The 14300-nt window shown below is 41.8% G+C and overlaps 1 protein-coding gene across 3 annotated transcripts in view; it reads right to left on the reverse strand.

Annotated features, from left to right (window-relative positions):
- Nucleotides 1-14300, reverse strand: part of RLF (RLF zinc finger) — a 35548-nt gene that overhangs the window by 5242 nt on the left and 16006 nt on the right. The window contains exons 5-7 of one of the 3 annotated variants that reach the window (XM_056509076.1): nucleotides 9822-10024; nucleotides 5078-5214; nucleotides 70-211 (exon numbers count right to left, since the gene is read on the reverse strand). In XM_056509076.1, the coding sequence (XP_056365051.1) occupies nucleotides 70-211; nucleotides 5078-5214; nucleotides 9822-10024 (482 nt within the window). Of the gene's footprint in view, nucleotides 1-69; nucleotides 212-5077; nucleotides 5215-5750; nucleotides 5914-9821; nucleotides 10025-14300 lie in introns of those variants that run through there. The other 2 variants (XM_056509077.1, XM_056509078.1) reach the window with 2 other exon arrangements.

Here is a 14300-nt window from a genome sequence, read left to right on the forward strand (position 1 = left end):
TAAGAAAATAATAAATTCATGTAAACAGCTCTAGCTTTGTCCAAAGATCTGGGATTGTATCTTACTTACTTCAGATTGTATGACTCTTATCAAGAAGAATAGATGCTGTAGTGTCTTAGCAATGATGCCAAACTGACGACATCTCTCCAGAAAGGAGTCTAAAGAAGGATCTATTCTTCTCTGCAGTTTGCTCCAGAACAGTGTCAGTTCCCTATGAAGAGTTGAAAGCAGAATATAAGAACATTGCAGATAGACAGAATTTATGTAGTCACAGTGTGTCAGTTCAGAGCTAATGCCAAGAAAAATTTAAATGTTATTCAAGGACAACACACACCTCAATTTGGTCCTGATCTCCAAGTGACACTGAAGAGAACTGTTCCTGTACCCCACTCCAGCACCACATCAAACCCCAGTGTATCTCCTGATACTGACTGGGGAAAGACACTGGCACTGGGATTCATCTCACTTAATGCCCACATCTATAGCTGCACAGATTTCTTTGTAGACCAAAAAACCCAGTCTCACACAGAAATTCAAAATGGGTAAGATGAATCATAATGGAAAGTTGCCACTTCTCTTCTAATAAGCAAGCAGCTCAGCTGCTGACCCCTGCAGCCAGGTGATGTGGCTGCCACAAAAGGGAACAGAACCACCTCTTGTAGAACCACCTTTGCACAGCATCATGTAAGGGATCTGTAAGGTGAAGGCTGGCTGCTGTCTCTGTGCTTCTCCACTCACACCATGACAGCACAAAGCCACTCTATTAAACAATTTATTATACTCAAGGCAGCACAGCCACTTAAGGATACAACCTTTCACTTGCTGTTGTTCTGCCAGCACATGGACTGCCTAGAGGTAGCAGAGCCATAGGTTTTACTCTACCACTCCTTTGGTAAACTTAACTTTTGCTAACATATCTACTGTGTGTACCTACTACATACAACTACAGCTGAAGAGGTTTAACATCTTCTAGACACCCCAGAGTTGCACTTTCCCTGGAACTTGTCTGACCACTGAGTAATCAGCACTAATCTGCAGAAAGCTATCTAGTTCTGGCTGGGTAAGATAACTTGCTTACTAGGTTAGAAGGGCCAGTCAGGACAACAAACAAAGCACCACAACAGGGCAAGAATGGACCTTCTGTTTTCCAGCAGCAGCAAACTGTCAGGATTGGCTTGAGTATAAGTATGGGACCAAAGCTTTAGCTTTACAACTATGCAATCCACAAAGAGAGAGCACCAAACACATTTTCCTTTTCATCTGCAGTTCACAGCTGTCCAACAGGTCTTTTCATTTGTTTACACCAGAATACTTTCAATTTGCATAATTTATACTCTGACACTGCATAAAGCAGAGCAAAGGGACTGGGAGGACTGGCTGGCAACCAGCAGGACTGCCCTGGCCAGCAGCATCTGTGACAGGCCAGCCAAGAGCTAGCAGAGAATCCTTCATCAACATACTGCTACTCTAAAAATCAAGAGGGACATGATTATAGGAAACCATTAATTTAAGGATCCTCCAGATGAACAGAACATTTCCCAGTACACAGAATTGCTAGGGCTTGCCTGTTGACCCTAATCCATAAGAGTACAAAGGACAGATGATCTGCAATGACTCTGTACCAGATGGTCTTGGCTTTTCTTACTCTCTGCTCTCCTCTGAAAGATAAGTAAATGTTTTAGTCACTACTCAGTTCTGGTCTATCAAATTACATAATACACCAGCAGTACACTATGAAAAGTGATTAAAGCTTAAATAATTTATTGACTTGAAACACCATTATGCAGGCTTATGATTACATATAAAAAAGTTACATTTTCTTACAGCAATCAAAATCCAAAAGGTGTTAATGACATTGCCAGAAAAATTTTAATTTGACTCCGAATCAGCATATCAAGCAGAGTAAAATAACTGCTCAACTACAATCCTTTTTCAACCAGACAGGACCTTCTTTGAAGTTGTCCTGGGAAACCCTCAAAAAAGGTGTATTGTATTCCACATCTGTGCTACACCAACCTGCCCCAAACTGTTACTCTCTCAGACCTGGCATCTGGAAATGGAACTGCAGAAGTCAGGGCTGCCAGGTCCTTCTAAAGCTGGGGTCACTCATTGTTTTTGTTCTTGGGGGGAAGCTGGGACAGCACAAGGTTCTTTAGCTTCTCTCTGGGCTTTGGAGGGGCTGCTTCAGGTAGGTCTCTGAGTAGCAACAGTAGCACACCCAAGAAGTTGCATTTTGCAACCCAAAATTGTTTCATAGTGAACTCGATTCAGCGACTCTGTATCCAGTGATTATTGTTACCTTGTTATTTACTGTTGTTTGGTATGTACTGATACTTTGTATTTGTTGATGTTTCTTTTTTTTTTTTTTTTTTTTTTTTTTTTTTTGTAAACTCTTTTCACTTTTATCTTCTTGCATTCGTCTTTCCTTATTGGTGAAAAAGGCAGTGGCTAAAACTAAAAGGGCAGGTAATTGATTTTGGAGTGTCCACCCCTTAAATTGTCTTAAACCAAGATAAAAGTGAATTAAGCCCCTTTAAAACCAGCAGCTGGTCACAGAAAGAAGAATGTTTCCCTTTATATTTTCAATTTAACTCATTATTTTAAGTGTATATTTATGTTGCATTTAAGCCTATATAATGGCTCACAAGCACCTGCTAGCATGTCATTCCTCTACATTAGCTTTAGCTGTAGAATCATACTAAACATCCATGTTGCAGTCAGTCCATCTTCACAGTTCCTGTCTTTCTAGCCAGCTCTGACATTTGTCAGGCTATCAGTGGAGCTTAGTTCACCAGTGCAGAGAATATTACCAAATCTCCTTTCCAGATCACTGCTCAAAATCAGCCCTACAATGATTTCAGCAAGTGCCACAACCTGTATGGAGCAGAGCTCCTCATTTTCATCAGCCATAATGCATGCCCACAACACCTGTAACATGAAATATCATGGAACATCAGGCAAGCTGGCTGATCTGACAGAATCAAAAGACATATTAAAAGTGTCATATCAGCCACTTGAATTTATCTACTTCGTGGCTAAATAAATGCTCAATCCACACCTGTCCCCAGGAACAGAGATGGAGGTCAGTGAAAAGGCCACTCCATTGAACAACACTGCACCAACAGCCAGGCATCCTGGCTTTTTTAAATACTCATACAATCTCAAATTGAGAAAGCAAAGTGATGGTCAAGAGGTGTTACACCAGCCTCACCATACAGGAATCCATCCAAGTGAACTTCCATCTGTGCTCCAGCATCCCAGCAGCTTTGCTCTGCAGTGGGTGCAGGTAGCATTGGCTGTGTGCAGTGCTGCTGTTCAAGGACTGCCAGATACTGCTAGAACTTCAATTTACACATCTCTGCAATGTCAGTGTTACCATCAGACACAAGACTTCATTCTCCCATCTCGTCCCCAGGGAAGGTAACTGGAACTGAGAAGTCTGTCAGGACAGCAGCAGAGGGGGAACTGTGCTGTGCATGGACAGGGCAGCACAGCCCGAGCCAGCACCTTTCCTCAGAATGGCTAGAAACAGTGTAGACACAAACCTGCCAACCTTCTGGAAGTAGGGACAGATTTCTGTTGCTGGACTGGTCACCTAGGGCAGCCCAGCTCAAAGCTGATGTGCAAGCTGCAGGTTACAGCTCCACCATGTTTTGTGGAGCATCAGCCTCATGTGAGCATCACTGGGGAGTCACACATTGAGAAATCTACAGGTCTGAGTTAGAGCCAAAGACCTGAAAATTGCATTCCAATGCTGAAGAGTTTCAGTTCAGACTTCATCATACTGCAAGTAAAAAAATCTACCTGCATTTGTTGTCACAAAAAAATGTTCTCCTGTAAAATTAAATGCTACATCTTCAAGCCTGTTCTCCAGTCCCAACAACACAAAGTCTGACCCTCCTCATCTGCACCCAAGGGATACAACTCTTAAAAAATAACATGTCTTCTTGGACAAAAGCAAGCAGTATAACTGAGCCTAGAAGAAAGTTTGTTGTGTGCTTCTCTCTTTGAAAAGAGAGCATGGGGGTGACTCTAGCCTTGCACCTCTTTGGACATAATTCTACTCTAATCTCTAATGACAAAATCCTATAGTGAAAAACTTCCTCTAGAATTTTAAGTGTGGTGAACTCTCCCCTCCTGAGTCTTCCAAAAGGTTCATTTCTATCTACAAGGTATTCTTTGCTCAGAAAGACATTTCTGGCCTGTTTGTACATGGCTGGACTAGGCTGAACTGTCAAACATCCTGCAGACACTGAAGTGCTGTAAAATCTTTTTTTAATGGCTTTAAAACATGGACTAAATGAACAGTACCACAGCTAACAGAACCCAAATTCCCAACATATTTTTGATATCTCTGGCCATGTAAAGCTTTATCCAGGTGGGGATTCAAATGGGAGAAAACTACATATTTAGCCATGCCTTGAAAGGCAAAACTACAAACCCATTTTCTGAAGGGCAGAAATCAGCCCCTCTGCTTTGGCTGTACAAGTTTACCACTGCTGAAACTGAAGTGCAGAAGGTTCTGCATCTCCAGACAGTTACTAGGGCAGAGTTTTACAGTCACATTCTTTTATCCATCTAGTTTCCTGAAGTTATATAAGTTGTGTAAATATAAAAGGCCTCTCAGGGGGAAATGGAGAGAAGTTACAGGGTGTTGCTTCTGTTCATTCCTATTACTGACATCTCTGTGGAACAGATGAAAAAACTGCACCAGACTCTCATGGGGCCAGGTATTCCCAAGGGAAGAACAGGCTGACAACAATCTTTGTGGAACCACAAAGGCAGGGGTTTAATACCAACCCTGAGAACACTGACAGATCTACTTACCCACAGAAGTATCAGTGTTCATGCCAATGGTGTGAGTGCTGTTTCAGTTTTAAATTGTTTAAACTTTGCTTTGGTTTAACTGCTCTATTAGCTAAGCAACTTGTGACAAACCATGTAATTATCCAGGAAGTGCTTCAGTCTGATGCACTTCTCAAGTAAAGGACAAATCTACCTTCTCTACATATTTTTTTACTATATTTGCTCAATTCTAGCCAGTGAGGAACAGTTAGCAGAAGCAGCTTATACTTACCAAGAGCAATACACATTTGCTGTTTGAAGCTGATGGGTGAGATATGTTGTACAAAGAATAAAGGCAGTGCTTTCTTGTCCCTCAGATTCCAGGTTACATATGATGTCTAGTACCTCTTTGCAATCCACCTTTGCAATCTTAAAGAAAATTAAAAAGTAAAGGCACTTTATTCTCAGTATGTTTACAAAAGAAATCCACATTTACTGTATCAAAGTCTCACAAACAAAACATTATGTCTCCCATACCCAGAGATTAGGCCACTCCCTTCAGCTACAAAACAGTATGAGAAGTTCACCTGTTAGTTCTGATCCCTTCTCAATATTAGTTTTCTTTGGGACAACCTTCCATTTTGGGCAGCTTAGCTAAATACTTGCAATCATCTGTCCAAAACTTCCCATTATGTCTCTCTGCACTTACAAGGATTCTTGTGTTACTTTTGAAAATTAGTACCCAGGTCCAAAAAGATCAAGAGTTGTGAAAAAGCCAGTCTCATGTTCTCTTCATCCTTTGGTGCTGATACTGAACAACCACATCTCAAAGCAGGATGATAGAAACAAAAGTGTTTAGAGTAGTGTGCTGATTTTGGCTGGATATGGGGCTGTGTTTGGGATTTCTGCTGGACACAGGGTTGATAATATAAAGATGTTTTTTGTTATTGCTGAGCAGCACTTACACAAAGCAAAGGAAGCTGGGAGTGCACAGGAGGTTGGAAGGAGACACAGGCAGGACAGGTGACCCCAGCTGACCAAAGGGATGTTCCAGACCATGATATCATGCTCATTATATACAGTGAGGGGAAGAAGGAGGAAGGGGAGCTTGCTGAGAGAGATGGATTTGTCTTCTCACGTCTCTGCTATGCATGACTGTGCCTTGCTCTGTCTGCCTGTGGGAACAGTGAATTAATTCCTGGTTTTGCTTTGCCTGTATGCATGGCTTTTGCTTCACCTATTACATTCTCTTCACCTCTACCTACAAGTTCTCACTTTTACCCTTTCCCTTATGTCCTGGTACCACTGCCAGGGGACTTGAGCAAGCAGCTATGAGGGGCCTGGGTCCAGCCAGGGCTAAACCATGACAAGGAGACAAATCCCAAAGATGTTCTGGAATGTCTGCTTAAGGTAGTACATAGCTGTGCATCAAACCAAGGGTATCAGCTTGGATATAAGCCACAAACAGTAATTATGAAGAGTGTTGTCTTACTATTAAGACAACACTAGGTTTTAATGCATTTTCCCACTGTATCTATTCCACTTCACAGAACAGACTGTGTTCTAGCAATATGTACTTTAAACAGCTGCTGATATTATCAACATTTCAAACATCTTATTCATCATGAATAACAATGACAGAGAACAAACAATAGGAAGTTGAACTGATTTTTGCATACATCTCATCCAGCAGGAAGAGCAGAAGCAGGGGTATTAACCCAGCTTCCCATTCAGGCTTGACACTGGAGTTCATTGAGCAATGCCAACATTTTCTAGGGTCCACTGACTTTTGGTGTTCAGCTTGAGACCCAGAAGTGACCTCTTGTAGCAGACATTTCCAGAGCAATTCATAACCCACAAGGTCCTGCAAATTTTGCATTTGATAAAGTAAAATAAGCAGATTTTGTGGGGTGGGGAAGGGGAGGGAGGCAGTTGACACTGACTTACCCCCAGCAAGAGAGAAATCTCAGAGAATTATTTAGGTGACAGTGTTTTGCTGTCTAAGGGAACAGACATCATTGCTCCTTGCATGTCAAAGATAACAAGCCCATACAGTATCTGTAAATCAAGGGCCACCTCCAGCAGGCTGGGGAGGGCTGAGAATTGAGCCCAAACCAATGGACAGCATTGTGAAGATGCTGATCACTGCCCAGGAGAGAAAGGGGCTCCTGTATGTAACAGGACACTGCTGCATGCCACCTTCCCCAACATCCCCTGCCAGCAGCACCTTTCTTACCTTGTCATTGATACCTACAGCTACACAGGCCTTGCTTGGGTGGGAAGTCTGACAGCTGAGCCACTCCAGCCTTCTCACAGTATTGTACCACCTCTCTCCACTCAACTAGTCCTATTCCTTATAGGTAACAATTTCAATCAGTGTATTTTATAAAGCAAAGTTTAAAAGCTAAAATTTAAATTTAAAGCTAAGTGACACAAACTTTTGTCTTAGATAATTTCTACAATTACAGACTGCCATCTCCCTAATACTGCAGCAAATATTCTTAAATAATGCAGAGGTTGCCTACAGCACTTTGATAAAAGCCTGATCTTCCAAGTCTTGGGTTTTAGAAACACAAATATTGTCAGTGCATGTAAGTATGGGACATGTTTCCTTCACAGATCTGAAGGGAATGTGGCAGGGTACCCAGGAGCTACTTGGCCAGACACTGCCTGACAGAGCATGTTCATCACCAGTTCCTTTAACAACTACTGAACACCACCACAACTGTTTGAAAGACTACAACATTAAAACCTACTTACTAGAGGCTACAGGATTATAAATCTCACCTTTTTAACAGCCATCAGTTATTCCTCAATCAGACCTACACTGGAACAAGTCCCATTTAACTTATGTTAAATGTGGCTGGCACTGGTGTCTCACAGAGAAAACTTCTTACATCACAGAACATTTGGGACTTCATGTTTTTGCAGTAGTTAATTACTGTGTAGGAGAACTGCTTTAATTAGCACTTTAATCAGTTCAATAAATTGGCAAATTCAAGCCAAACATTGGAAGTCTGAGAGTGACCCTTAATTCTACTTTCCATATCACACAGAGCAGCAGTGAACAAACAGCTCTAGAGTCATTTCTTGTTACATGTGTGTCTCAGAATCAATTCAAGCTCCCAGGAGGTAACAGAAATGCAAGGGACAACTTTATACACAGTGTGTGTGTGCACAGACAGAGTTATACAGAGACATAATATACATGTGTTTACACACCTCTAGAGAATATAGATGTATATACATACACTTGTGTGTGTATATATATGCTATTGCTTATAGATACAGACACAAGTAGTTGAATTTGTAAAAGCTCAGCAATTTAACTTCCACACCTGACTTAGCCAGGCCAATCACATCCAATTCCTGGAAAGAGATGACCACACACTGTCTAATCTTCCAAAATTAATTATTTCTTCTTCAATCCTCCCCAGGCTATCTTCATTCCTGTTCAAGCTTTCTGTAATATTTACTTTCTTAGCCAAGCCCTCCTCTACCTACCTCATCTGACTCTAAACTTCCAATTTCACTCAACTCTTGTTCCTTTTATTAAAGCTTATTCCCCCTTCCCCCTCATGGGGTTTCAGTTATTGCCACCTATCACTCCCAAACAGCTGCCACTGTTTGAACTCTTAATTTTTCCCACTTGTCATTAGACTTGACAACTTTCCACCTGAGGAAGGTAAGAGCTAATATAACACATTTCTTGCCTCTTAAAACAAAGGTGTAAATGAAAGTGTTTTAGAAGTCTCAAACTTCAGCAGTTCTGTAACAGTGCCAATGACAGCACACCTGTGACAAAGCAAGCAAAGAAACATGCCATGCAAATCTTCATACTGCCAGTTATTAAAGTTCACTTTCTGGCACTGCAACACCACTGACTTTGTACTTTCACAGTTTTGGCCACAGGTCCAGTTAAGTCAATAAACTGTACTGCTTTAAGACACTGCTTTGATGCTTTGTTTTCCCATTAAAAGTTTAATTAAGCAATTAATTGATTTGATTCACCAATCTGTGTTCCAACTTTTATACATGACTGGCAAGAAAATACTGCTCTGAGTATCAGGGTAAAATAGCTACAGCTCTACTTCACAACTCTTAAATTAAACTGAAAAGGGAACAGAATTTAATGTGATTTCCCCACCATTCCTCATTAGCAGCCAATGCAATCACAGAACATGCTGTAAACAACCCAGCAGCTCCAAAGCTTCCAATGCACAGATCATGTCTGCACTGAGCTGTGAAATACATTCTCTGCTCCTACAGCACACCAAGGGGAATCTGGCTCCAAGTGCAGACTGAAGAGACACCTATACAAATATTTATTTGACACAAGAAGTATTTTTAAAGGAAGAGTTTTAAAAATAATTTATACATACAACATAATCACTCTGCCACTCATGCAGGAAGTGCAGACATGAGAGTTATTTTTTTAGGATCTCAAGCTTCCCCCAGTTTCACTCAGGCTTACTCAAAATGCCCAAGTCTCACATTTAAAACCACACCAGATGCATCCAAGTGAGACTGATCCCATAACAGGTATGTGACACCGAGAGACAACAGAAGCAAGAGTCAGCTGTGTGACAGCAGTTATGTGAACACAAATCATTGCTATGATGGTTTCTGTAACAGGAAGACTGCTAAAAACCAGTTTAGAGCTCAGGAAGAACAACTCCAAAGTGTTTAGTGATTTTCTTTTTTTTCCTTAAAACTTAAGTCAGAATGACTAAATGAAAAGTAATTGCTCTGGTACCAGTGTTTGAGTCAGAAAATACAGCTTTCTGATTATATTTTGCTTATTATTGGAACTGAAGTTATAATTCTTAAGCTTTCAAATACATCCAAGCAAGCACACATATCCACAGAAGCAGTTCATACAAATGTTCTCTCCTACTGCAGTCTGCAATAGATTATTCCTCTTTTGGAACTTTGCTCCAACAGTTTCACTCTTCAGCTTCAGTTCTTAGTATTACATGAATAAATTCTAAAATGCTTCATAAATATTTGCTTAAAAGGGACTATAGGTTACTAACCTCCTTAATGGAGTCTTCATTAGGCAGCATTGAACACACACATGTGATGTAGGCTTGGCGAAAAGATGAAACATTTGCAATTTCTGGAGAATCTGCACACAGCTTTGACAAGGAAGTGGCCTGGGGGATGCAGTTGGACTTCATCAAATGTTTTATTCGCATCTGCAGAAAGGAAGGCCCTTCTCGTGTAATCAATTTATTAGCTAGGAAAAGAAAAAATCCTTTGAGAATAGACCAATTTACAGATGACACTTAAATGAAATTGTCTCACTGCATTCACACTGCTTCACAAATCTGTGTATGGACAGTGTTCTTAGGAAACCCTAGGCACAATTACAAGTGACAGCAATGGACTCTTCTCCCAAGCTCTGCAGGAAGGGAATGCTGGGCTGCAGAAACAGATCCCCACACACAGCCAGCCCTGCCATGCCCCCCAAGACAGCCATGTGTGCATGCCCCAGCAATGGCTAAAGGACACTGATCACACTAGACAGCAGCTTTACCATTTACCATTCATTACATGCTTTTCAACTGGGAAGATTTCCACTCAAGCTGCTAAAACCCCATGTAATGCCAAAATATGTAAAATGAAATTGAGGGTGAAAATATTATCATTGTGGGACTTCAGAAGAATTGTGTTTAAGACATGTTAAGCTTATGCTCTTAAACAAGATACTACTGATCATTATGAGACTTGATGAACTAATTCAATAGTAAAAACACTCTCCATCTCCTAGTTTGCTCATGTAACCAGGATTTCTGTGTCCTGGTGGACAATTCATGACTTACTCTTGTTGAAGTTCATATGGTTGGAGACTGTCCATCTGGACCTCTCTATAAGGCTCTCAAAGAAATTCACAGGTGCTAACATAGTCTCATCAGCAACTATATTTCATGTACATTCAACTTCTACACCAACATTGTTTATGAAGACATTAAAGAAACCCCACCACTGACTGCTCACAAGCCTGACAATCTGATTTACTGTAAATCTTTGCACCTGACCTATCAGCTCACTTCTCACCCAACCTACCATGGATTTATCAAGCTGTGTCCTGGACATTTAATCCAGGGATGCTGTGAGAGACAGCATCAAAGGCTATGATAAAGTACATGTACTTTTCCTTGGCTGATGGTTGTGGTTTGACACTGGCCAAACACCAGGCACCCATGAAAGTCATTCACTCTCACTCCCCTGCTACACCTGGGCAGAGGAGAGAAAAATTTAATGAAGGATTCATGATTTGAGATAAGGACTGTGAGAAAGCACTGCAAGGGCAAAACAAGCTCAGCTTAGAGGTACAAAGTAAGTTTATTACTAACAAAATCACAAGAGTATAATGAAAAGTAAAAGAAGCCCTTAAAATATCTTTTCTTTCCCCAACCCCTCCCTGCTTCCCACCAATAGTGCTTTTGGTCAGTTCATCACCCAAGGTTTTTCTTCCACTGCCCAGGGAGAGGAGTCCTTCCCCTGTGAGGCTGTGGGGTCCCTCCCACAGGAGACAGCTCTCCATTAACTTCTCCAGCATGGGTCCAATCTCAGGACCAGCAGTCCTCCCAGAACTGCTGCAGCATGGGTCACTCTCCCACAGGGTGCAGTCCTCCAAGGACAGGCTGCTCCAGCCTGGAAGCAGGGCCCTCTCCACTGGGTCTTCCATGGATCACCATCTTCTCCAGGCACAAACCTGCTCTGGTGTGGGCACCTCCCCCAGGGGCTGTGGGTGCATCCCTGCACCCCCTGTGGATCCCCAGGGGCTGTGGGTGCATCTCTGCACCCCCTGTGGATCCCCAGGGGCTGCAGGGGCACAGCTGCTTCACCAGCAGCAGCTGCAGAGAATTCTGAGAACCTGGAGCACCTCCTCCCCCTCCTCCTCCACTGACCTTGGTGTTCCCATGCTGTTTTTCTCACATGTTCTCTCCTCCTCTAGCAGAAATTCAGTTTGCTCCCACTTTGTTTCATGTTTCTTCTTAAATGTTATCACAGGGGTGTTACCATCATCTTTAACTGGCCCAGCCTTGGACAGCAGCATGTCCATCCTCAGAGCCATCAGGGACTGGCTCTGCTGGACATGTCAGAAGCTTCCAGCAGCTTCTCACAGAAACCACCTCCAGCTCCACTATCAAAAACCAGGCTGTGCAAAACCAACATGATGAAATCATATGCTTCAAAATAGCTGTGGTGCTATTTTCAGCTTAACATAAACATCTACACAAAGCCTTGACATGAGTCTCTGATGATCTGTACATGATTCAAAAGACTCTTGTGGATTAAGAGAGATGGTTCAACACATTCTTATACTACATGTAGTAATGCATATGAACCAAGGAACAAACTGCCTGGTGAACTGTAGAAGAAATCATGGAAATGCATGAGACATTCTGATAAAACACAGATTAGAATGGTGTTCTGCAGCAACTGTAGCCAATCAGTTACCTCTGGTGCCTGCAAGAGACTCTGGATAAGTCAAAAAAGCAATCTTGATTTAGACTAACAGCTTAAGAAAATATTTCTGTTCAATGGCTCTTCTACTCTGTTAGCATCTTATTATTACTGTGCAAAGTGAGTAGTTAAGAAATCAATGGCATATAAATTTCTAACAGAATATTGCACATAACACAGAACCATAAAGTTTTCATGCTTTCTGCACTTAACATACTGCCCAAACAAACAACAGTGTGTTCTAACAGACATTACATTAGTTGGCAGAAAATTCACAATGTGCACCTGAACAGAAAACTCATCTCAGGTATATACCACATGCCTGTAGTGAAACCTACTTGTATTCTGCAGGAGTCAGCTTAGTGGTCCTTTAGAGAATCATTTTAAGATTTAAGTCTATGGTAAAGATTTCTGTTTTTCACAGGAAAAGCTTCTGAGCATTAAACTCCTGACCCAGCTGACACTTCACATAAAAGGAACTCCAGTGGATAAAGTAAAAAGAACTGCCTGACCAGGAGGCAGCCTGCAGTAAGATCTCCAGTTGCTAGGAAACAAGCCTCCTCTCTTCCTTAAAAATTGCATCTGTATGACACTGTGCTTGAATACTTATCAGGAAAGCCATCAGTGCTTCAAGATGGATATCTGATGTAAGACTGCTACCACAACACAGTGGCCAGGAGATCACTGTTGAGGGAAAAGGCCCAGAGAGCTGTCCCAGCATCAGATCAGTCCCCTCTCCAAGTGGAGCTGCTGTTCATGGGGTTTATTGCCCACAAGCAATTCATACCCTATTTCTACACCTCTTACCTCAGCAAATACTTTTTTTAGGTCCATTAGAGGAATAAAAGACATACTAGAAAAAAAATACTCTTTTTACCTCCTCTAAGAACTATTTAGATTCCTCTTGTTTACACAACTAGACATGCACTTGGGCCATTGCTTAAATGAAGTTTTACTAATGTGCCAGAGCCAGGTAGTCAAGACAAGGGAAGTATTTTAAGACTACCTGCAGCCAACCAAATTAAACACTTCCAGTTTAACAGCTACATTTTTATCTTGCAGCAGAAATGAGAGAAACTTGGATGGAGGTGGATGCACAAGAGGGTCTCAACTTGCTGCAGTCTTTGAGAGTGATCAGTAAGCACATGGTCCCCAAGGGTGGCAGCTCTGTGCCCTCGGGCCAATTCTCTCACACCTAAGGGAGTGCTTAGTGAACTTTGCAAAGGAGGTAAATGACAAACTGAGCTCCTCTGTCATGCAGATGGAAGTGATGATGGTAGGAACAAAATTCAGGAATGAGTCACTAGTCAGACATCCATCTTAGCACTTAGCTTTACTTTAAGTGGAAAGTTTCCTCTTTTCCTGAAAAAGGAACAAAACCTGAGGAATAGACAGAAAAAGGAGAAGAGTTGTTTTTCCTCAGAGAATCTAATTTTGTACTCAGTCCCAAATCTGTTACATTTCCATACATGTCCATGACAGACTTTCTTGTTCCTTCTCTTTCTAGATCTCCTGCTGTTATGTGTTCTGTCACAGTGTTCCATCAGACATCTCAAGACTAAAACAGCTTGCTATAAAAACCGTAGCAAACCCTGCAATCCTTCCCTCTTCCAAATCCTTTAGCCAAAAGGGAGATGCAGTTTCAAACTCTACACGTATCTTAAGAGCTCTCTTAAGCCAGGACCAGAAAGTGATGATAAGAGATTCCTCTCTCACCCAAAACACTTGAAGTGAAAGATAAGTTACACCACAATATTGTGAATACAAGCTTTATAAAGCATGAAAATACTGTGGTCACTATGATAAATATTCCAGAGAAAACCTCGGTGAGCATTCCTGTGGAACAGGACAAAGTGCTGGAGTGAGGAACACATGTTAAGGCCACACAATGCCACTGAGGTCTGTGGATCACACAGCAGCAGTGTGCTGGATGCTGATCCCAGCTGTCCTACAAACCAACTCCCATCCACACAGACACCAAGCTGCTGGATTCACCTGCTGCACTCTGCAACAAGCTCACCCCAACCTCCCTGCTTCAG

This window comes from Oenanthe melanoleuca, chromosome 23 (genome assembly GCF_029582105.1).
Source record: "Oenanthe melanoleuca isolate GR-GAL-2019-014 chromosome 23, OMel1.0, whole genome shotgun sequence".
Lineage (NCBI taxonomy): Eukaryota > Metazoa > Chordata > Aves > Passeriformes > Muscicapidae > Oenanthe > Oenanthe melanoleuca.